Raw genomic sequence first — 25,042 nt, 5'->3', positions numbered from 1 at the left:
GCGAGGGGACGACGCTGTGGTCAGCACTGAGGGTGTCACTGTGTTTGGGACACGGCTGCTGGATGAAGACGTATTTGAGGTGGGACATTACCAAAGTGTCAACTGTTGCCAAGAATAACAATTAATTTGGATGTATCACAGTCTCTGGCCAAAGAATGTAGCTGATTGCCAGCAAGTGTGTGTTTTTTGTGCATTTCTGTGGACGTAAAGTAGAGTCAGCATGAAGTGTACTTTGTGTTATTAAGTATGTATGTGAAACCATGGGAGACTTTCACTTGGGTAATATACAATGCATATTAGCAGAATCACCTGACAAGGCGCAGTAGGGGGACGTCTTGCTGACCTTGTTTTCACTTGTGTGACTTTTCCACTTTCTAACTTTATTTGTCAGCCTCTATAGGCTATCACACCTCTTTACATTTAACCAGATTGAGTGTGTTTTATCTGTACTGCTGCTGACTTTAACATTTCTATAGTCTGTTGAGTAAAGTTATTAGCATTTGGATAGTTTGTTGATCAGATTAAAGAACCGCTCCATGCTGCCAATGCTGTTCATGCCCACTTTGTTTCTTGTCAAGGTCTAAAACACAGCGACTATGTCGGGCCTGATTTTGGAGTAATGTGCATAAAAATACACAAGAAATAGGATATTGAATTTGAATAGTTTCCAGTTTAACTTGAATGCATCACCATACATCATATTGTATATGATTGATGGAGTGTGTGGGGGTGAAAATGGTGGGATAAGCAGAATATAAATTGTATTACCTTAAGAGCTGGTTTGGAAGGGATTTAAAGGTGAAAATCGCAGTTCAAGAGGCTATGGGGTGACAGGGGTCTCTTGTCAATCAAATGCTGCAGGAACAAAGCAGGGTGGAGGAAAAGAGGTGTTTGGGAGGGAGTGGGGAGGAGGAGGGGGTGTGTTGCTCAGACATGCCTGGCCTTCCAGTGCAAAGCCAAGAAATGACACATTCTCTTTGCTCTTCACATTTGATCAGTCAGATCCGTTAGGTATACAGTAGATGTGTTGATGTGAGTCTGAATGGAAATCTGTGCATTTGGGCTTTAAGAAACATGTTTGACTTTATGCAGGGGAAATACCTGCTTCTTAAAGTTCTAGCTTCAGTTATTCTAAATAGAGTCTACCTGGAAAATACATATGATCCTTTTGAAGTTGAAGTGCACTTCTTCAGTTCAAAGGATCAGAGTATGTGTCCACACATGTATCAATACGCAGACAAAAAAAGGGAAGAGCAAGAAGATTTAAGCTAAACTCTGGGAGTGATTCCAGTTCCTCTTTTTTCAGTGCAGTAACCTATATTGTCATTAGTCATTCTCTGTGATTCCCATGACAATATGCAACCCCTGCTCAGTTGTCATTCCCAGTGAGGCTCCCCTCTAAATCGCTCGCCCACAGCATGAAATAGAGATCAGCCCAAGCCCCTTTCCCTGCTATGTCCTCAGGGCTCTGTGTCTGCTTAGCAATAGAGCAGGAGACGAAAGGGAATATAGATAGAGCTATAAGGTACAGGCAAGTTCAGAAAAACGACAATCTTCTTAACCCTCTTTCCCCACAGTGTCCCAGGAATATCCTGCAGTCGGCAAAACCGAACATACTGTAGTTAAACTTTAACAAAGTACAGAGGGAGGGTTGTTATCACTCCCTATTGGCCTAATAGACAAAAACCACAGCATTCGTCACTTTCACCAGGAGAAAACCAGATGTCCCTGGCCGTGACAGGTAGACATTTACTACTTGGTTTTTGTGCATGTAGTCAATAACTACCCCTCTAACCTTGCCCCTCACATTAATTTTACTTTCCCTGTGGCCTAAATTAACCTAAGTTGCCCCTCCCCTGTTTCTCTCTGCTCCCCTCTCAGACACTGACAGGATTTCAGGGTTTCCAAATTACTTTATATCCCACTTCAGTTAAGAAATGTGTCTCCTTGTGGCCTCTATAAATTTCCCTTTTCAGAGGCAACGGAGACCATTTAATCTTTGGCCGTTGTCCAGAAACACTCCCATGCCCCATCCTATGTTAAGAGTTATGATGATGATACAGTATTTGTTGTGATGACTATCTGTCAATCAGATACATCCATTAGTCTGTCCATGCACATTTTGTGGATACTGTGGTAATGTTTTTAATTAATTTTGCATTCAGTTTAATCTAGAATTGAATCTTCCAATCTTGTTTTTTGTGGAGCAAGAGAAAATTGAAAAAATGAAAAAAATAAATAAATAAATAAAAAATCCTCAAATTATTTTTTTTTCTGTTTTAGATTTTTCATTGATACATGTGATGATAAATATAAGTTAAGTTCCATTGTGTGCATGCATGTATTCAGTACTGTGTATGTCTGGCTGTGCATATTTAAGCATTAGTGTTGTATACCTCGGGTGAGGCTGGTACCAGGGGAGGAATAGTTAAATAGGCTGACCTCTGGGCCTCTGTTCCCAGGCCCTGGTTCTGGGGGAGGAGGCCAGTGTTCCGGCCCAGTTCTCCCAGCGTGGGAGCTCAGTGTGGGAGCATGGGGACCGTGGTCAGCCACTAATGTCTCTATTGCTTCCAGATTGCATTACGGATGACTATAGAAGTTTAGTGTTCCAATTCCACACTCACTCCAGTAAAGCAAACATCAAACTGTCCACAAGTCTGGTTGTGCTCCTACTTGGCTGCTATGTGCCTCAAACACACTGACTGCTCAGATAAGATCCAGCCCAGTGTTTATTTGTTAGGAAATTCAGATCCTTTCTGTCTCCATTAGTACTGGAAATAAAAAATGTTACTGGCTCAATGTTCTAGGCATTTTGAAACCACAACTGCAACTGCAGCACATATGTAATACATAATACTCTATACATTAATTAACTGCTAGCAAAAGAGACTACAGAGATATTTTTTCTAAAACTTGTGATTTGATAAAGTACTCCTTAGTAGTCCTAATGTTTTAATACATTGAGTAAACTTCAACTTTTAAGACAAATAACACAGCTTTAAAGTATCTTTTTGGACCATTACACCTTTTATTAAGCATGTGAAAATAAAAAAAACATTCAAGAACATTTGAGACAAATTAACAGAAAAACGAAGTGAAATTAGAGAATGTAACTAAAGAGTGTAATAAGAGACTAGAGTGTGTGAGTGTGTTCACTGACTTGGACTCATGGATCAAAGTCCATTCATTCTTTAGTAGACTGGAGACATGAGGTTGCTGATGTATCTTTTTTTGATTTGTATCATTTGTTCTTGATTTTTTTTTTTAGATTATATTGCATTAATACAGTTCAGAACTTAATAAATTTCCACAATGAGGAGAGATAGTTTATTTTGATTAGTGTCAGAAAAGCTTCCTTATCATGCCCCAGTGATTAGATGTATTTTTAATATTGTATTGATCATGGACTGAGCTGAATTGATGAGTATTTACTGCATGCATTATGTGTGTGGTGTAGTAAAAAACAACAACAACAACAACAAACATGACTTACACTTGCAAGAAGGATCAGTGACTCAGTGACAGGCATCCCCCAGACATCTGCAATGGTGGGTTTGTTCTTGAAGAACTCCATGTTGGCTCCTCCACACTCCTCCATAACTAGCTCAAGTCCATGCAGCACTTCATTACTTTAAGTTAGAAATAAAACTGAGTCAGTGAATCACACTTGGCACTACAAAGTCAACATGGCATGTTAGGTGTATTGTAAGGTACAGATTTATTCTAGACTCCATCACACACTCGTGATGCCTGAACCTTAACATTTTTGGAAGTTCTTAGGGAGTCAGGGATGATACATAAGTAAGAGGTAAGAACATGGAAACATGCTGAAAAGTGTACACAACTGAGGCATCAGAGAAAAAGTCCCTGTTATATTCAACTATCACCAACAGTTTCAGACACAGGAAAATGATTTTTCCCACTTAGCAGCTTCACAGACCTGTAGAAGTGGCTAACATTAGCTGACAGTGTGAAGTACTCACTCAGCTTGTGCGTAGTGTGTGTCATCCTGTGATGTTTGTGTGTTGACTCAGACCTCTAATTTCAAAATTGAACTAAAACTTAACCAAAGTCTAATGCGCTTTGAATTTACTTACAGAAAACAATGTTAGCTAAAGAATCCTAAAGATTGATTAACAGGTCAGAAGGACTTTGGAAATTGTGATGTTAACATGTAAAACAAAAGGGCTCTTACCTTGTAATTTGCAGGATGAAGGCAGGGTGAAAAATTCGTCCAGTCAAAACGTGAGCTCACGTCTTCTTTGTCTTCCCAAAATGCAATTCAAAAATACAGTAATGTACTCTTTTCTTTCATTTAAGCGATTATACTGTAAAATACCGTAAAAATAATACTGTAGTACTGTAAAAGCTATTTACTGAGAAAAATAACAGTAATGTACTGTATTTAAAGATAAAAGTATTATACTGTTGATATTTTCACGTAGATCTACAGTAATTTGCTACAGTGCATGACTTGTCAAGTATATCATTAAAGAGCAGCTTTATTTTAATGCTTCGCAACCGTGTCGATATACCACACAAATCTGATGAGCACATCAAATCAGTCAAGGTCTGATGAGTGGACAGCATGAGTGTTGGGCAGCTGGAACCAAACAGACAGCCGGGGAAAGCAAAGAGGTCACTCTCTGAAACACGAGTGAACCTTTGCCAGTAGAGCCATCTGCGACCTCATGCAGGATGTTTGTGAGGTATCAGAAAATTTGTGGATTCAGCTGAGGTGTTTTCCTTTTCAGCACATCCTCACGTCCTCCACAGATGTCCTTGCCCCATCCTAAATGGAGAATGGCAGAACACACATGATTTTTGGGCAACACCTTTACCCGAGAGCCCCTGCTGGGCAAGAAAAACAGGAAAACTTCTTGGCAAAAGTGTTGCCTTTGATCTCAAATTGAGATTGGATTAGATTGGATTTACTCCCTGTTGCCTTTCTCTCTCTCACACTCTCTCTCTCACCTTTGAGTGCAATAATTTCCTTTGCTTGACACTGGCTTTTTGCCAGAACAGGAAGAAAAAAAAGAATGAGTGGATAACAGCTCCTTTCATGTTTGCCGTATTAAAGCATAAATAAATGGTTCAACAGTCACTCCTAGGTTTACAGTTGTGTGTTTGGCAATCCAAACTTTGCGTAGACATGCATAGTTGATAAGGCATAATTTGAGCTGTATTAGAGGATATATATCTGGTGGCGGGTAACTGAGAAGCGATATGTTTTGATTTATTTCACCTCTGGCTGCTAAAGCCTAATTAAAGAGATTACAATGGGTCTATAATTACCACAACATCAAGCAGTTAATCTGACTTAATTTATCACAAATGGCTGCCCAGCTGTCCCTGGATAACATTTCACCCAGCAATATGTTTGCAGTGGCCTGTCAGTTACATAGATTCATATCACTAATGCAATCTAAACCTTGTCAAACACCGCACCATGGGGCTGCCTGTATTTTGTTGATATTGAATTACTTCCTGACTTGTGTCTCAGAGAGAATTAGCACTGAATTAGCACTTGGGCTACAATTGTTGTGTTAATTGTGTTGAAATTCCATTTTTATTTTGGAGTGATACAGAAAAAAAACATTTGTAAAGCTTTGTGTTTGGATTCGTTTTTGATAATCAACAAATTTGTGCCTTAAAACATTAAAGGACAATTATTCAACCAGTTGTTTCAGCACTACATAGCATTATGTAATAATATAAGATGGACAGAGGACAAGAGTGATGTTTAGGCCACTAAAGCCAACAGAGGCTCTGGGCTCAGAGCTCCCAGTTCCAGCAGTGCTGTCTGTGTGCATGTTTGTATATACACACTGGCTATGCCTCCAGGGCAGGATGGGAAGTGAAAGGTCCTGACAGGGGGGCGAGAAAGAGCTATTTGACTGTTTTGTGTACACAGGCAGGCCCCTCCTGGAGTTATGGAACACAGAGAAGCAATAGTCAGTAGCAGTTGTACCACTAGGGGCAGTTTGATGAGGCCGCTGTACTACACTTTGCTTTACATCTTGGTTTAAATCCAGTTTTGTTGCTCTTACAGCGTCTGTGGTGTTGTGGTGTATTGTTACAGGATCAGTCTCTGGGAAGCAGCAGCTACTGAATGTTTCTGTCTCTGTTCCAATGGGAGCTTCTCCTGTATGCCTGGCTTTCTAACATGACACTTGTCTGCCTTTCTGTCTCCTTTCTGGATTATTTCAGGGAGATATTCAGCAACTACTGATTGTGGAGGACGCCCAGGCCGCTGCCAACTACTGTGTAAACTACATACCAGACTGTGACTCTGCCTTGCCCTACAACAGCCAAACCTTGGACCTGCAGGAGGTTAGTGCTGCCACCAACAGGAGGCAGTGCCTACTGGAGAAGCGGACACAAATTCCTGTGCTGTTCTTTGACAGCTTGAGCATAGCTTATGGTCACCTCAGTTAACTGCAGAGACATGACTTGTATTGTTATTTGAACACAGAGTTTTCCATATTCCCCTAGTATTTTATAATATACTAGAGGGATATTGCTTAAGGAATAAGATGAACTTCTACTTCTTACACTTAGGTCCTTTTGGCTGCTACATTGGGTTTGCAGAAGCCCTTGCTTCACAGCCAAGCAGTAAAAGGAGCACAAGCATACCTATCAGTAGAGGCTATGTGTCCTAGAGACTCTTGATCATATAATTTACAAGCAGACATCAGCCCCAGCCAAGAAGAGGTCTGAGTACAGTGCAAATGTACTGAGTGTTTGCAAAAAGATCAGTCAAAGTACGAATGTCTTCTTTTAAATGCAGCCAGCAGTGGAGCATTTTAAGCTCAGGTGTTCCTTTGGCAAGACACACACACCCACACACACACCACACACACACACACACACACACACACACACACACACACAGAGCCAGGAGCCTATAACTCAAACATGATATAATAGCTCATCCCCTCCTCAAGGCGTGTATAAAAAATTGAATCCATCATGGATATGAATTACTATATATTTCTTTGGTGGTGTGTGAAAGATAGAGATAAGGAGGAAGGAGGCAGTCAGAGGAAGAGAGGCAGAGAGATGTGAGTGCATGTGTGTGGCTGGGCTTCAAGGAGTTTTAACTGAACAAATGTTTTATGTATGTATGTCAGTTTTTTGAGTGTATGCCACATGCATGCACTCATATGTGTGCACACTTATGCGAGTGCATGTGTGTCTGTGCGCAAGTTTGTGTGCAACATCAATACTGCTCCAGGAATTGTCCATTAGTGGTAGTGTGAGGCCATTCGATGGTCATCCAGCTGGCTCTTGTAGAACTACAGCTGAGCAATGAGCACTGAATCCAGAACATGTCAACATCTGTCACCCCACTGACCTACTTCCCATCATTCTTCCCTACACACTGACCTTGTTTACAAGTTGATCTAAATCACGTCATTGATGTCTTTCACAGACTGGGCCTTCAGTGTCATTTTCAGGCAGAGGCCATTCATATCACTCACATGTAATGGACATCACTCTGGAGGATGACACAGTGCATATTTGCTCACTCTGCAAAGCAAGAATTTGAAAGAATTAGCACCTTTGTAGGATCATAGACAGGGTGACCCCTGACCTCACAAACAAATATGTCCTCTGCTTTGACTAAGAGGAAGCCACTCTGCATTTGTTTGTTTCTACTCATTTCGTGTTTGCTTTAGGTTTTTACCCGTGGGAATCACAGTTGGTGTCCTTCTCTATAAGTGTGTCACAGGACCTACATGCATTGCTTTACTTTCCTGTTGCAGGTTTTTGTCTTTTTGTGTATTTTCATTCACAGCAGTGTTTGTTTTTTTCCCCATCCTCCACCTGTGCCCTCATCTTGCGTTCCCCCTTTTCATAAAAGAACTCCCAACTTGGGTCTGATGCCTTGATGCAAAGTGACCAGCCAGATGAACCAAAGGAGGTCTCCAAAAAGGACAGGAAAGGCAAAAAGAACAAAAAGAAGAGAGACAAAGGCTCTAAAGGCAAACGCAAAGGCAAGGGCAAGGGCAAGAAGGGATCCAGAAAGAAAAAACATGAAGAGGAGGGTCTTGAGGACGGCTTCCTCAGAGTATCCACAACACTGCCTGAGTATCTGTCCCAAGAGCCTTTTCTGCCCACAGAGCTGCCAGAAATTAAGAGCGCCCAAGAAGCTGTCATTCCCACTGAAGTCTTCGACAAGACCCTCATGGAGATGCCCACACACAAACCCGACTCCACAACCGAGGCTCCCACTGTGGTACCCAGTGCATTGCCTGAATCAGTGGTTACTGAGGAGGTAGACAAGTTTACCTGTAGATGCCCTCCAAACCTCACCCCTGCCACCATTTGCAGTTCTAACCAATCACTTCCCTAATCCCTGTTAACAGTAGCGAGCACCTCTTCTCTCTCCAGCTGCTTTCCACCACCACCACTAACCAAGCACCATCCTAATCATCACCTCCTCCACATCCCTACCAGAAAACATGGAGAATACATCTTAAATGAGAAATTCTGATGATCTCACTTTATCCCTTCTTGCTGTGTGTGTTTTTTGTAGAACATCAGCACCAGTACATGCATACTACTTTTCCAAAAAGCATGGTATGCATGGTATTTATTTTCCTGTATGTGGACTTACAGAGTGAATATTTGGTTTATAGCTTGTTATTGTGCTCAGATACCATCTAAATTGGGTAAATCAAACTGCATATGTTGCTATGAATATACCACAACAGCTGTTCATCTTTTTTTTTTACAAACAATTCTTAACACATAGCAGCAACCAAGGAATGTTTCTGTATGTCTCCTTCATGTTTATTATTTGCTAATTTGCCAAGTAAACTCATTTTTCATGCTCCTGCTGTTTCTGTAGCTGTTGCAGTCTCTGCCATGCTGCCACATGAATCTGATGTAGTCCATCAGCTAATTACACTCCAGCATTGTAATTAACTCCACACCTGTCAACCTGTATTCTGCATAACCAACACATTGCCATAAAATCCATCTGTTTTGCTAACATCCATATTGTATGTTACACAATGTGCCTTGACTCGGAGGCACTGTGTGCTAACGAGAGGTGCTTAGTGTCCCCTCGTGAGTTCATCCTTGCTGTGACTTATTTAAGCCTGTGTGCTGGCTTGCAGGAGAAGAAGCCCCCGAAGAAGCCAGTGGTGGAAGAGTATGGAGACGACCTTTATGATGATCTCTCAGTTTCCACGGTAACAGCTGGCCCAAATGTTACCGACTATGAGGTAGGTTAAATGCAAATAGAAGAAATGTCTTCACCTCAGCACAGAAACACTGAGAGGTTGCTTAAGCATTCACCTCACCTGCCGCTAATAGTTTTTCATTCCTTAACAGATTCTTGAATATGAGGATTACAGGAATGACACGGAATCCGAGTATGAAGAGTACGAAGCATACGAGGATGGCTTTGACTTTGCAGAGCGGGACAGAGCACAGACGTGGCATGGAGAGGTAAATCTCAGAGTGAACTCATACATCAAGTAAGTGGTTGTGTCTTCAATTGCCTGTGTCAATTGATTTCTAACAATCCTCATCTATTCATCTGTCTTCCACCTCAGGCTAGCCTCAGAGCAGAGAAGGGCCAGAAGGGAGAGCCAGCTATTATTGAACCGGTGAGCTGCTGGAGGCATTTAATGAATAGTCTAGTAGCTTTAGTTATGAGCATGAGAATAGCTTGATGCTCCCCTAATGTACATTCAATTTTATCTGTGCTTGTTTCTAGGGCACATTAGTGGAAGGACCCCCAGGTCTACAAGGGCCAGAGGTAAGCTTATTCTCTGCCTGAGCAAATGGAAATTATGACTATTGTCTCCCTGACTGTACAGGATGTGGCATAATGTAACTATCCAGATGTGGTGGAAAATGTTGAGACTTGAATCGTAGTCATCAGGATGCAATAGTGGTGTTTTCATTGACGGTTGCACCAAAAAATAGGCAACTGTACTACAATATATCTGAAAGACATGGGATAGTTTTGTTTAATTCTATTTGAACCAAAATTGTCCAGCATTTGCAGGGTTAGAATATGGCCTAGAAGAATATGATCATTTGCCTGAAAACTAAGCTACAGTATGGCAAGGTTCTTGAATGTTTGTTTGAGTTCTGTGTATGTGTCCTTCACAGGGGCTTGCTGGCCCACCTGGACCAACAGGCCCTCCAGGACCCAGGGGAGATCCTGGTGAATTGGTGAGTACAGCTTAGGACGTGGACTCGTTGGCTGAACGTCCAGTGGGTTATTTTGACCTCAGTTTCGCTTGACAGACAGAGCTGTGGGTGCGACTGTAAACCTCAGTTTGAAACATGTCCATGGGATCGCAATGTCCCGGTTCACTGAACTGAACCTGCTGGACTTCTGGGACGGATGCTGACTCACACATGCTTGACCCAATTTCCTTATTTTGTGTGTGTGATTGCTTGACTAAGTGATTCATCACAATGGAACACACACACACACTGACAGATGCTCTGCCGTTTCCCACTGGTTGATGGTCTTTATTGTTTTGCTTTCTAAAGACGATGATGGCAGTTTATTACCATGCAGATCCCCATGGCATGCAAGCTCGTCACATTCATGCTTTATATGCTTTCAGTAGCTATTTACAGGTCAGGTTCAGCCCTAACAGTGAATCATCTTTTTATTTTTTTCCCCAAAGATGAAATCAAAAGGGATGCAACAGTGGTGAATGTAGCTTAAATCAATTGATTAGCCATTGCATTAAAAAGCAGAAATATGAAAAGTCTGCTAATTTTGTCTTGAAAAAGTAACTACAATGGCAAACTATATTCAGTGATTATCTATTTGTGCAAAATGTATGTAGAAGCTTATTTTAACAGTCTAGTGCAAATGTAACACTACAAATTAAATGAAGGCTGTGATGTAAAAAGCAACCACTTGTGCTCAATTTATTTATCAAATATTTGTTTTAATATGTTTGTATGGTATAACTTAAAAGCAACAACCTCCTCCTCCGCCTCCAGGTCCTCCTGAAAGTATTTTAAGTATTACATGTGAAGGAATCAAAGGCATAGGGAGAGAGGGAACTCTCTACTGCCTTTGTTATACTGATGCTACAGCATGAGACTGTTTAACACACTTGAGCTTGTTCACCAGTGATTGACACATATGAATTAGGTCATGTCTTTAAGGCATGATGTAATACTTATGGGGGCATCCCGTAGACGTTTATGGTCTGGTAGGAGATTTTACACCTTCTATGTGGATTACAATAACGTATCTTTACAACTAATTTTATTACGTATTAAAGAATATTATATACATATATCTATATATCATGTATCTAAATATATATGTACAGTATATGTGTGTCTTTATATATAGATGACAAATATTGAATCAAATGTATTTTAATCATTAGTAGAGGAACATATCTTATCAATTTGAATTCTTGTTAGATAATTTTAACAGTAATCTGTTACACAATCTTTATGACTCAGTGCTGCATTAAATGACTTGTTAAAATGATTATTTACAGTGAGTGTAAACAGACGATAAGGTGGTGTGTGTATGACGTGCCCTGTGGAAATAGAGTAAAGGTTGTTTTTACAGTGATTAGATTGCAGGGATGTTTTTCTCCCCATTTAGACTCTCTCTCTCTCACACACGCACACACACACATACACATTCACACAAATGTACACACACAGACACACACACAGCCAGTGCTTATCCCTCTCCCTGTCCTCTCATTTCAGGGTCCCCCAGGACGTCCCGGTCTTCCTGGGGTTGATGGGATTCCAGGTCCTCCAGGAACCTTATTGATGCTACCGGTAAGACCCTAAAGCGCGACAGTACTTGCTCACGCACACACAAACACACACGGCACACCTTTTCCCAGTGTGGTGTAGTGGCATGACCACAAGGGGGGGCTGTGTGATTGAACTTCATTACATTTGGGAAATCCTGCAATGAGCACTGACTCCTCCTTTTCACTGCCTCCAGTTCCAGTATGGAGGTGATTCCCAGAAGGGACCAGTGGTGTCTCCCCAGGAGGCACAGGCACAAGCTATCCTGCAGCAGACCCAGGTACACTTCACAGAAGCATGCCACCAGTCATCATGCCATATTATAACATCAGTGACTGCTGACATTTTCATTACACACCATCTGAAGGCCATTTTGTTGCATATTTAAAGCCAGAACAAACCCAGTTGTGTTTTTCCTCCAGCTATCACTGAAGGGACCTCCAGGTCCAATGGGTCTCACGGGCCGACCAGGCCCACTGGTAAGGCCCTCCTCTGTCCTTGACCAAATTTGCATCATACCTCAAGGGCTCCTGCAACCTTTAACCTCAAATTTCACATTCTGGCTGACCAGGCACAAGCTCTACTCTCTCCCCACTCTAACTTCATCATTATGTATGCTCAGTATGCTCTTGTGGAATCTGCCCTCATTTATGAAGGGAAAAAAATCACTGTACGCTTGCAAAAACTAACAGATTTTTAAGATGTTTTAGTATTTTAAATTTGGAGTTGAATTGCTCCTATACATCATATCCTGCTTTTATGACCTTTTGTTTTTATTTTTGCAGGGTGCTCCAGGTCCCGCTGGGCTCAAAGGAGACAGAGGAGACAGTGGCCCTGCTGTAAGAACAGACATTATTTTGAAGCCTCTCTACAAGCTTCTATCATACCTCTCTTTTTCTGTGTTACACTATTGATTTACTTTTGTCCTCTTGCTTTGCTTTTTTACACCTTTTTCCATTTGTCTTGCTCTCTTGCATCCTCATACAGGGGTCACGTGGGTTGCCAGGCCCTCCTGGAATTAATGGGAGGCTAGGAAAAAGGGTGAGATATCTTGAGTACTGCAGCGTGGTCCATGCTGAAAACCTCTTTATCTGCATCTTGTGTTAAAAACATACTGTGCCTGATGTACCGTAAAGCAGAGCCTATTTTAACTGGATTGTGCATGTCATAGGGGCGTGCAGGAGTGGACGGAGGTCGTGGAGCTCCAGGTGAAACAGGCTCTAAGGTAAACCTTTTGAGATCTCTCTTCACTGCATTGCAGTAGTGATAATCTCATCTAAATGAGCTGCACCAAGAAACCACAGATTTTATGTTCCAGCAAAGTATTAACATCCTTACTGCATATTTGGATGCTAGTTTGGTTTGATATTTGTGGGCAAGCTGCATTGCCAGATGTTAGACCATATCCCTGATGCGTTGAGTTTGCTGAAGTGTTGAGTTTCCTTGAATCCAGTTTCTTATTTTCATGAACACAGCAATATCACATGTGTTTAGGCAGCAAGGTCTTGTACGATAACATACTATCTCCACTTCCAAGTGTAAGCCTTTAGGTATCCAGCAGCCCACAGCTTATTATATGTATTGACAATGAGGCAACTCAATACCTAACAGCTGCAGGAAGAGCTTAGTAAATAAATCAGGCTCCCCTGATGCCGGTCTGACAGAACAGCAGAGTCTTTATCAGTCAAAGCAGCATTTTAGCAGACCTACAGCTAATCTGAAAGCTTCCTCTCCCCGACACACACTCAGAGCAGATGGGAAGCTCTGCCAGGGGAGACTTTCAGTACAATTCTGCTAATGTTTACACATTACTGTGTGAGTGTGTGTGTGTTTCAGGGTTTAATGCTTCTCTATTACTTCTCAGGGTGACAGGGGTTTTGACGGCCTGCCAGGTCTCCCAGGAAACAAGGGGCACAGAGTAAGTTAGATTTGGTAACTTGACATTGTCACTGTATTTATTTAGCCATTCAGACTCTAACGTGCTAACATGGCATGCATGAATACTTTATACATCACATAGCAGATGTTTATTTGCATATTATGATCTTGGTGATTGTTGTGATTTCTGTGATGACAGTGTACACTAAAAAGCATCTGCTTGATGTTGCTCAGCTATAAACAGAACAGTCCTAAATATCTTGTGGCTTGTGTCTAATGCTTTTATCTTGTAGGGGGACAGAGGAAAGCCTGGTCCTCATGGGCCTGTTGGAGAGCCAGGAGAAAAGGTGAGTGCACAGTACCTTCTAAAAATTTACTTGCAACAAACAAGGCCTAGAAAACACACCCTACAGCAGCGCTTTGTTTTTTCTCATTTTTCCATCACACAAGGTTAAAAGGGAAATCCTTTCCAGATCAACAAATCAATTCTGCAAACCATTTACATGGTAAAGCACCACAGATCAAAGCAGGCTTTGCTGAAATGAAGTCATAAACTCCTGAATTTTTAATTCCGCCATGCTGGCCTGAGTTCATTCAGTATCAAGGTTTGTAAAAGACATGAAAGCTAGGCAGTGCATCCCTGACATAGAATTGAAAATATGAAAGATAGAAGCTCTGTCAAGATAGTATCTATCAACGCAGGCGGGCAGATGAAGTTGAGAGAGTGGTCTATTAGTCTTTGCTTGACGATAGTTGAGCCTTATCTGTCAGGCAGTGAATTTCTTTAATGAGCTATTTTCACAGATTATGTCTGTGGGGATATAAATGTATCCACGCCTGGGGTTGGCTCAGAGAGGTGCATGAGATTTATGTGTTGAATCTGTTTCCTTCCCTGTTATTTTAGGGATCTGATGGACCTGTTGGGCCAAGAGGGCAACCGGGCGAAGCTGTGAGTAACCGTGTCTGGAAGGATATGACGTTTCCTCGTAGCGCACCCACATCACAGCACACCTCTGCATTAAAATATGTCACGTTTTGTTGTTTCGCTACTTTAAAAATACTTTATGTAGAAGATGCATTTATCAAGTCTTTTGCTTTTGCTTCTCAGAAATACACCTTTGAAATACACAAGTGGTTACCACAGCAAACCTTGAGGGGATTGTAGGAGATCACCAGCAGTTTTAGCCAAAATCTTACAGAAGAACTTCTACAAATACAAAATCTATGGCTCATATTATACATGCATAAAACAAAACACAGTATAATATTTTACAATAAACAACAACTATGAAAAAGTTGGACGGTCAAACCTAATTGATGCAATACTACCAGTGTTCACCCTAGCATTAAGAGAGAAAAAGGCCACCAGAATAAGTTGTGCAGCACAAAAACAAACAGGGGCATGCTAGCATATTCGCATTCTGTCATATAGATTTTACCTGGTAAGTACCTTTGGATCACTGAGAGACCACAAAGATCTAAAGAGTTCAGTTATTGAAGCTTTTTTTTCTGTGTATCTTCGCAGTGCACACTGGTTGATTGGTTATGACTCACACTCTATCTTTCTCCCAGTGGGTGAGGCTGGGGCTCAGCAGGGCTCTGTCCCTCTAAATGGATCACCAAGTGTAGGAAGAAATAGAGCACCATAAGACACGTTAGGAAAGACAGAAAAGGGGAAAAGCTAGCTGTTTTGATGAGAAAGAGGGAGTGATGGGGAAAGTGAGATAGCAAGAGGCAAACTCAAGACAAAAATTTGGTAGGTGGTGAATGAGATAAGAGAGATGGAGAGAGGAAAGACAGAGATTCGGAGAGGGAAGAGATAAAATCCTGGCCTAAATGATTATATTTCCATATCAATCACTTCCCAGGAGATCACAGATGTGGCTTTGGAACAGGTGGCTTGGCCAGCCTACAAAGAGGGAGGCTGACAAAAACAGAGCACACAAACACACTTGCGCAAGCACAGACTAGCACAGTCTCTGTGACTAGCACATACAAAACCAGATGCGCGCGCATACACACATACACACACACTAAAATATATTATCTGTCTCCCCTTGTTTTTCACTCTCTCTGTCTCTTTAGCTCTGATTTAGGGTTTAGTATTCCACACTCACTCCATCTCATCATGAATGCAGGTTAGCTGCTGACTATTTGCTGTGTTTTGTCTCCAGGGTCCTCGGGGTCTTGTTGGGCCGAGGGGGCCACCTGGCCCACCTGGCCAACCTGGTAAGTCAACATTGCCTTGATTACAAGATCAGAGCTATTCACTCTCTTCAACTCTATAAATGGTTCTCTAGTGCATGGAATCATCAATATGCCACTGAACATAAACAAGAAAGCTTCTGAACTGTCTCTTTTTTCAATCAAACTTTGACATCCAGTGTTTTCTGACACACTGTGTGCACTTTTGTCAGGGTATTCAAGGAACTGATGGAGCACAGGGCTCAAAGGGCAATCAGGTCAGTCCTGCTACTTTCATCAGCACATTATCTCATCACTATAAATGCCATTATATATGACTGATGATTATAATATATGTTGAGATAGTTTTCCTGTGGGTAACTGTTGTTTGAGTGATCTCAGCCACAGAAACATCAGCTGGAGTGGCTTAGTCTGACCCTCTAATGAACCTGTTAACTGGTCATATGATGATGAGCGTATGACAAAGATCATGTGAAGTGTGTAACTTGCTGTGTTTCTTGTTCTCAGGGTCCATCTGGAGAGATAGGACCCCCCGGTCAACAGGGAAATCCAGGAGTACAGGTATTGTACAAAAACACTGTCGCTGAGAGAAGTAATCTGCTTATTACACAACCTATAAATGTACTATACTCATCCTTCAAATATACACTCCAGCAGTACTTGCAAGCATGCAGTTCCATAAATACATGTACTCTCTCACACACTTTTGTCTCTTTTAAAATATTTGCTGGGTAAAAACTTCCTGTTTTTCATTATTGAAAACTTTTCTATAGCTTAAAAAGTATTCAAAATATAAGGCTGTTTTTACTGTTTTACTGGTTTGTGAAAATAATGGTTTTGGAGATACAAGGTTTCCCTGTAAGATGTAATTTTAAAATATTTTCAGAGATATTACAGTCATATAAACAAGAGATAATCATATTTACAGTTATTTAATCCGAACTGCCAGATCACACAAGGACATTCACACACACTGCTCATGACCCTTATATACACACAGTCATACGCACACATTTAAAGATTCTAGCAAAACCTCAACTCCCAGCCTTCTCCTAGCCTTGTGACACTTAACCTGATTGATGCTTTGTTCTGGTCTAGGGCTTGCCTGGTCCTCAGGGTCCCATTGGATTGCCAGGAGAAAAGGTAGGTAGCATGTCTCTCACTTAATTTCAGAATTAAAGCTCTGACCTTGTGACCTCTGTCATCGCATACCCAGGGGAGGCTGGCTGAGAAGGTCAGTACAACCCAGCCACTTCTGGCTCCCATTCAGACAAGACGAGGCCAGACAGGAAATCGATACACAAGAAACACACACAGGCATAACAGACACTGGGGATGGATGGCCTTGGCCGGTGCACTTCATGAGGCTAGACTGATCAAAAGAATAAAAGTGGACCTAGTCATAAATACAATCTGTTTGTTAGAAGAGTGGGAAAAGTCGGAAATGTGTTGAGGTGTTCTATCATATCTGAAGTACTACTACAGTATTCCTACCTCTCTATGTCCTGAACAGGGTCCCCAGGGGAAACAAGGCATGCAGGGACTACCAGGCATTGATGGTCCTCCTGTAAGTTCACACAGACACACAAATACAACTTCATACATAAGCACAAAAACATATAAACATGCATGTATCAAAAACAAACCTTTGCACATCCAGCATCTATGTACATATACATGGAGAGTGCAACTGAATACAAATGACAACTCCAGTTATCCAAAGAGGACAAGACCCAGATGACTACCCAATGCTGTACCTTCAGTATAGAATGTCAAAATAAAAGCACATCACACAATGCTATACACACAATAAATACAACCAACAAATTGTGTACACATACACAATCCAGAAGCTAGTTAATCTAAATAAAAGTTGCCAGCTCACACTTCCTGTTGTCTGCCACTAGGGGAGCACAGGGGTTATTTCTGGAAGTGATCCAAAGCAGGATGACATTTAGAAAAAAAAAAAAAAGAAAAATATTCTTACAGCAAGGCTTTTCTCATCTCCAACAATTAATTTTAGATTACAGTCAGACACATTTGAATGAGTTTCACTTAATGCTTCTTGTGTTGTTCTGAAAAGCTTTGTGATACACAATGATATTTTTATGGTGCCTCACTCTCAATGCCGCTGAGGTTTTCTCTTGTTCATTGGTTGGATGCATTCAGAATTTTCAGTCAAAGAATGACACAATAATGATTTATTTGCATCAGTACTAAGTCAATTTGATTCCTGTTTCCCTGCTGTAGGGTCACCCAGGAAGAGAGGGCCCCACGGGAGAGAAAGGAATTCAAGTGGGTAACTGAATATCTGAGGCTTGTCTACTGCCACAGCAAGATATTAAAATGCAGTGTCATGCTTTTTCTTGCAATCTATTGTAACTGTGCACTCACTCACATCAGGTTACAATAAGGCTCGCTCTCATTATAATCATTGTGCTCCTACGATGTCATCATCTTTATTGTACAAGAGCAGTAGCCCATTAAAGCCAGCAGCATGCACTCATCAGCATCATCTGCTTTTTCTGTTTAATTTTTTTTTTCTTCTGACAACAAAGGATAGGGTACGGTGATTGAATGCATTTCAAATGTGGACAGAAGCATGCATTTTGCTAAAACTAAAGAATGCTGCTGTTCGTTTTATTTTCACACAGGGTTTACCAGGCGCCCAGGGGCCCGTCGGGTACCCAGGGACCCGGGGAGTCAAGGTGAGACATGAATTCATCATGACCATCAGGTGTAACTTCCACTGAGATATTTATTCCCTCACACTTTTCATTCTGCGTGTATGTCTACCTGTGATGGACAAGCTGTTTGAGTCTATGACTGACAGCTGACAGGTGGAGGGAAAGCACCACGGCTCTCAAGGGGACTGCTAACAACAGAGTGAGGGACATTTGACAGAAAGGAGAAATGTCAGAGTCAGATAGAGCAGAGCTGCGTGCGTATAGGACTGGAGCAGTCCATTTTGGCTGAGTGTGCTTTTGAAATTAAGGAATAAAAGTGAAGTTGTGAAAGTGCATTTCGCTAAGTGTTTGTTTTCACCACATAGTTTGGCTCAACATCCATTAGAGGAAGCCTGACCTTGTTTACAATCATGAGTATGACATAAATGTAAGGTCAATAACTGCTCAATAACAGAGCAATGTTAGGTCAAGAGAAAATCAATACACACTTATGAATCATTTCAGTGTTTTAAGACGGGGTATTTCTGAAAACCGAGAAAACCAGAGACTTTTCTACAGTATTTCGTATCCAGAGTATTTTCTTGTGAGTAACCTTGTCAGTGACACTGGATTCTCACTAAAACTCATTAAATAAAGTTTTTTCCCACTTTTTAACAGGGAGCAGATGGACTTAGGGGTCTAAAGGGGAGCAAAGGAGAGAAGGTGAGTGAAAAAAAAGTAGGTCTTTGTTATGCTGCTTGTCAAACTGTGGATTGCCACTCAAGAGGTGAGGACACAAATATAAATAGTGCCATTTAAGATTAAAGAACTTTAATTAGACATCACCTCTCCTCACAGGGAGAAGATGGTTTCCCTGGGTTCAAAGGTGACATGGGCATCAAGGGAGATAAGGTGAGTGCATCCTCAAATCACCTCAGTATTATTTTCTTCATTAGAGAGGAAACAATCACTTCCCTTCTTCCCTCATTCTGGACTTTAGGGTGATAATGGAGCTCCAGGTCCTCACGGAGAAGATGGACCAGAGGGGCAAAAGGGCCAAGCAGGACCCATGGGAGATGCAGGAGCTCCTGGGATAGCTGGCGAGAAGGTACCCTTTTTTTTTTTTTTTTAAAGATTACACTTACATTTACAGGACAAGCTTAGGAGACAAAAGGGGAGGATAGGGAGATCAAACAGGCTGCAAATTAAGAAAACTTTTATCTAAACCTGCATTATCCTGCTACATCCATTATAATGTTGGGTACAGTTAAATTTCTTAAGCTCGGTTTTTGGTTGTGACAATACTGTCTCATAAAATGAGTGTCTGAAAATCCCTGAAATACTGAACATATGGATTTTAATGCAACCACATTTATTACATCTGGTTACAGCCCTACTCCTAAAACAAAATTGCCAACGAACCACGGCGCATGTTAAAGCATTTAATCTTTCTGTCATCACTATATGCATTAATTTTAAGATATCCTGCTGCATTGGTACCTGCACAGTCAGCAGTATGTCAGAAAAAATCTTAATTAAATGGTTTTCATGCACTTTTTCTTTTTTAATATGTCTCCGGTTTATTTCTTCCACCCCTCTCATTTGCCCCTGTTCTCTCTGCAGGGTAAACTTGGTGTGCCTGGATTGCCCGGATACCCGGGAAGACAAGGTCCTAAGGTGATTTAGCATTGATGAGCTATTATGATCAGTTAATGTGTCCCCTGGTTCCTTTATCAGAGCTTTAACCAGCAAGATGTGCGTCTTTGACTGGACTGTTTCCTGCCTGATTAAAAATAAAGGATGATAAATGGCTTATTAAAAAAGGCTATTTTATTAATAGTTCATTAGTGACATCAATTCATTACATGTTGATGAATGGTGTATTTAAGGCTGTGTTGGGCTCATGGATTAGATTTGCTTTAATTTGATACAGTAGTTAATTATACGATAATGAGACATTGGGGGTGATGTGTGATGAATGGAAGGCTGAGGCTGATTAACCTCTACGTGTGTCTCCAGGGATCACTTGGCTTCCCTGGTTTGGCAGGGGTCTCAGGAGATAAAGGACGAAGGGTGAGGACTGTACTGACATTTTAATCCACGCCATGTTCTGACTTTTTAAGAATGTGTAAACTTTTCTATGTAGGAGCTATTGTAAAATACATGACAGAAAAATAACTGTTGACCTCTACAATGCAGGGTCCAGCCGGTCAGCCGGGGCCCGGGGGCCAAAGAGGTCCTAATGTGAGTATGACTGCAGTATAGGGCTCATGCCTATACACCATATTTGTCTGTGCATGAAGCTGTATTTGCTCTAATTACATGCCATCAGTTTACCACAACTTGTGGGAGTGAGGCAGACTGTTACATCACTGCAGTGTTCTCACATCACCAGACGTTTATCTTTCCCCTACAGATGAGTTATGCAAGTGCTAATCAGACTGTTGTTTGTTTTCCAACAGGGAGCCAGAGGGGGGAGAGGAGCAGAGGGGCCTACTGGAAAACCCGGAGAAAAGGTGAGTTTAGGCTGACACACACACACACACACACACACACACACACACAAACCCTGACGTAAACAATGACATATGCACATACGATTACGCATACATAAACATACACCTGGCTTTCTCATAAAGTATTAATGAATGCGTCGCCCGAGTTGGAACTGGCTGTTGCTGTTCACTCCTAGATGACAGGCCATCTGGTGCAGTGAGAAGCTTCTGTCTGGCAGGAGATGCTTCAGTTTACACTCTCACCCTCAAAGACCATCTTGGGAAAGTTAAAGATTTGTTGTTGGGCAGAAAGCTAAAAATGGTGGAGTGGCTTATGTTTTTGTACAGTAACTGTGTTTTTATTTGATTTCTGCTTTGCCTGGCTGTTAGGGTTCTGCTGGACAAGACGGTCCTCCAGGATCCCCTGGAGAACAGGTAATCTTTCAACTCTCAGATAATACTGTGTATATAGTGCTTTCATAAGACCATAAAACCATGGCATCACAGATACAGTCTCATAAATCAGTATAGGACAAGCACCAGAAAATACGATCTGGGATTTGGGTCAGAGTTTTGACAATCTGTGTTATTATTTTCTAGGGTCCCCAAGGACCACAAGGAAGACATGGCGAACCAGGACCTAGAGGGCCTAATGTGAGTGGGCTATCATGTACTGTATAGTGTTTGCCCTGTGATTTAATGTTCATTTTTACCTCACTCCACATTTTATGCTCACCTTTGGTCATGTTCACGTTATTACAGTGATGTAAGAAAATGTCTCCTTTTCAGGGTCCACCTGGAAAAGATGGACTACCAGGTCATCCAGGCCAGAGAGGGGAACCAGTGAGTCACCTCTACTCTCAGTAAAGCTACATATTTAGTGTATAGCATCTTCCTCCATGAGGTGCACAGCCCAACATTAACTTAAAGTCGACATGATGGAGTGCATGTGTTAACAAAGCAAACAACTAAAAACTTATGACCTCAGCATTGAATTATTGAAGTTCCAGTCAGAGTGCAAGTTTAGAGGCCTATACTAAATCTGGTAAAACACATTGCCCTGTCTGCAGTCCTACCCCTGTTTCAACTCTTGCTTGAGAGTCACCAGATTCATGTGTCTTATTTCAGGGCTTCCAAGGCAAAAACGGGCCCCCTGGACCCCCAGGTGTTGTTGGACCACAGGTAAGAGGATCAGCACATGGTATACTAGTTGATTGTAAAGCAAACAGTTATTTTCAGATAGCATGTTTATAGATAACTGTAATGTGTGTAATTTTGTTGTCTTCAGGGCAAATCTGGTGAGACTGGGCCAACTGGAGACAGGGGCCATCCAGGTTCACCAGGACCACCGGGTGAGCAAGGTTTACCGGGAACTGCCGGAAAAGAGGGTGCCAAGGTGAGTGGTTTTCATCATAATGTCACAATCATGATCACTTACCAGCACCACCTTATTACTATTATATTAGATAAAGCCCAAGGACTCTCTCAGCACTGTCTGAATATCTTATCTCCTGGGTCTCATCCTGTCCTCTAATTTGCTAATAAATAACAGAGGAAACCTTGCGGTGTCGAGTGTATTATGGCTCATAAAAGATAAATGTTCCGTCTTGCTGTGACTTGCTGGTTGCTGTGATTTATGACTGCATAAGGGACCTGCTGTCTGCTGGCTACTTGCCTTATTTCTAATCACACGTGCGTGTATGTGTGGGTTCCAGGGAGACCCAGGTCCATCAGGAGCCTCGGGGAAAAGTGGCCCTCCTGGGCTCCAAGGCTTCAGAGGGAGCAGAGGGACCCCTGGTGCAATGGTAACACAAGATTACATATATCTCATATTCTCATCTTCATCCACCATCAACGTCAGATTCTCTTGAAATGTGCAGAATGATCAAACTCCTACTTGAAATCACATAAGAGTTCATGTAAATCTAGTAAATCATTACAGTTGTTACTCGATTGTGAAGGCTGTTTATGTCTGTGTCTATCCAGGGCCCTGCAGGTCTGAAGGGAGGAGAGGGCCTACCTGGTGTCGCAGGACTAATTGTAAGTTCTTTCCCATCCCATCCCTTGGTCTCCTGGCAATATAGAATGCTGGGACATATGAAGCAGGAGGCTGTTTCCATGGTGATCAGTGATCGTGACCACCACATTAAATCAGTGAGTGAATCATGTGACAGATTCACCTAACCTCTCTATCTCCTCTTATTTCCAGGGTGCTACTGGAGAGAGGGGCCCCGCTGGGCCAGCTGGCGCTATCGGGCAGCCAGGGCGGCCCGGCAGTGTGGGTCTTGCTGGGCCAATGGGAGAGAAAGGCGAGCCAGTAAGACTTGGAACATTGCTAATTTTATTTCTTAGGCAACAGTGTCCACTAACGCATACTGTACCATTACCTCCCACCAGTGGGTAATAAACAACATGTGCTCTCACTTCAGAATGTGTCATTATGAGACACAGAGTAGTAGAGAGGTAAAAGAAACAGTGAGAGCTATACAGAGGGAGAAAATATAAATGTGATCAAGCCTGCTTTCTTGGGTGTGACTTTCCCTCCTGGTATGGTACATTTATCAATGTGTCATGCTGCTATATGTGGATAATAAGTATTTTAGCATTTGCTAGATCTGTGCTGTTTTTCCATCTGTTCCCAAGGGAGAAAAGGGGCCTGTGGGGCCAGCTGGGCATGATGGGGAACTGGGACCTGTAGGGCTGCCAGGGCCTGCAGGACCTTCCGGGCCTCCAGGAGAGGATGGAGACAAGGTAGTTACAATGGGGAACTAGCATGGACTGCAGCACTACTGTAAAGTGCTTGCTTTTTGGACTCATATTTTTTTGCGTATGTGTGAATGTGTCTCCATAGGGAGAGACTGGAGGACCAGGCCAGAAGGGCAGTAAGGGAGACAAAGGAGAAGCTGTGAGTATGATTTTTATGTCCTAACATCACATCATTACTTTGCATCTGCAGGAGGTAGAGGACAAACTGGCTTTTAATTGGTTTGGGCTAAGTCATTGTAATCATTTTGTCTAGACAGTTCATTCTCTGGTGAAATGAGCAGATTGTTTTAATAATTTCTTTCCTGCAGTGGATGTGTATTAAACAGTCCTTCTGATTTTCCAGGGACCCCCAGGACCTGTTGGAAGTCAAGGACCTGTGGGCCAGCCAGGACTGCCTGTATGTTGTGACAAAACAGAATGAATCATATGAAAACATATCAGCATATGATAAGTTGGTTTGTGCAGTGTTAATAGTGCTGACCTATCTGTGTATATGTCAGGGCGCAGATGGTGAGCCAGGTCCTCGTGGGCAGCAGGGCATGAATGGGGCGAAAGGAGATGAAGGACATAGAGGCTTTAAGGGGGCAACTGGTCCTTCTGGACTGCAGGTAAAATGACTATCAATTCCAAGACTGACAATCTCCTTGGGTCATCTCTGATTTAACATTTATTCTTTAGTTTCTATCTGTTTCCATGCCGTGCCTGACACTGCTCGCTCACAGAATCTGCATTTGTAGGGAATGCCGGGACCACCAGGGGAGAAAGGAGAGAGTGGGCATGTTGGCTCAATGGTGAGTACTGCTCAGCAATCTCAGCACATACAACACTCATCATGAATCCATGGCTGCAGTCCAGTGTCAGTCTCAAGTCTGTTCTCAACACCACTTCTCTGGACATCTTGCACTTTGCTTCATGATTATCATGACTTTGACTTGTCTTGGTCTTGTCTGATATTGGATATTGACTTGACTTGACTTTAAAAAAACCTTTGAATATGTTTCTCCACTTCATTCATTTTTCTTCATTTCTCCCCCGTATCAGAAGGAGTTTCATAGATCTTGATCAAAGACGTATGCACTCATTAGTCACAAAATAATAAATTATTCCACAAAATTTATTATTTTGAGATTTGGGATATGATGCAAATACTGTAAACATACAGTATATATGTACCATATATATGTATATGGCTAGGAAAAACCTAGAGTCTATATTCTACTGTTTTTAAAGAAACTAAATTGTCAAAGATAACTAGAT

At 41.9% G+C, this 25,042-nt stretch overlaps 1 protein-coding gene across 1 annotated transcript in view; it reads left to right on the top strand.

Moving 5' to 3' along the window:
• The window catches only part of col5a3a (collagen, type V, alpha 3a), a 47,099-nt gene that overhangs the window by 10,500 nt on the left and 11,557 nt on the right, over positions 1–25,042 (top strand). Inside the window, 44 exon segments of the mRNA XM_018705093.2 lie at positions 2–79; positions 6,211–6,333; positions 7,868–8,281; positions 9,129–9,236; positions 9,346–9,462; positions 9,570–9,623; positions 9,734–9,775; positions 10,135–10,197; positions 11,725–11,799; positions 11,972–12,055; positions 12,198–12,254; positions 12,561–12,614; positions 12,763–12,816; positions 12,947–13,000; positions 13,640–13,693; positions 13,947–14,000; positions 14,558–14,602; positions 15,828–15,880; positions 16,070–16,115; positions 16,366–16,419; positions 16,957–17,001; positions 17,372–17,425; positions 18,109–18,153; positions 18,513–18,566; positions 19,203–19,247; positions 19,383–19,436; positions 19,525–19,632; positions 20,148–20,201; positions 20,544–20,597; positions 20,724–20,768; positions 20,987–21,040; positions 21,410–21,454; positions 21,620–21,673; positions 21,809–21,862; positions 22,148–22,201; positions 22,308–22,415; positions 22,735–22,824; positions 23,006–23,059; positions 23,229–23,336; positions 23,663–23,770; positions 23,871–23,924; positions 24,129–24,182; positions 24,286–24,393; positions 24,523–24,576. Of these exon segments, the coding sequence (XP_018560609.1) occupies positions 2–79; positions 6,211–6,333; positions 7,868–8,281; positions 9,129–9,236; positions 9,346–9,462; positions 9,570–9,623; positions 9,734–9,775; positions 10,135–10,197; positions 11,725–11,799; positions 11,972–12,055; positions 12,198–12,254; positions 12,561–12,614; positions 12,763–12,816; positions 12,947–13,000; positions 13,640–13,693; positions 13,947–14,000; positions 14,558–14,602; positions 15,828–15,880; positions 16,070–16,115; positions 16,366–16,419; positions 16,957–17,001; positions 17,372–17,425; positions 18,109–18,153; positions 18,513–18,566; positions 19,203–19,247; positions 19,383–19,436; positions 19,525–19,632; positions 20,148–20,201; positions 20,544–20,597; positions 20,724–20,768; positions 20,987–21,040; positions 21,410–21,454; positions 21,620–21,673; positions 21,809–21,862; positions 22,148–22,201; positions 22,308–22,415; positions 22,735–22,824; positions 23,006–23,059; positions 23,229–23,336; positions 23,663–23,770; positions 23,871–23,924; positions 24,129–24,182; positions 24,286–24,393; positions 24,523–24,576 (3,240 nt within the window).

This window comes from Lates calcarifer, linkage group LG11 (genome assembly GCF_001640805.2).
Source record: "Lates calcarifer isolate ASB-BC8 linkage group LG11, TLL_Latcal_v3, whole genome shotgun sequence".
Lineage (NCBI taxonomy): Eukaryota > Metazoa > Chordata > Actinopteri > Centropomidae > Lates > Lates calcarifer.
Note: the sequence above shows the minus strand (reverse complement) of the source record. Positions and strands in the feature narration are given on the sequence as shown.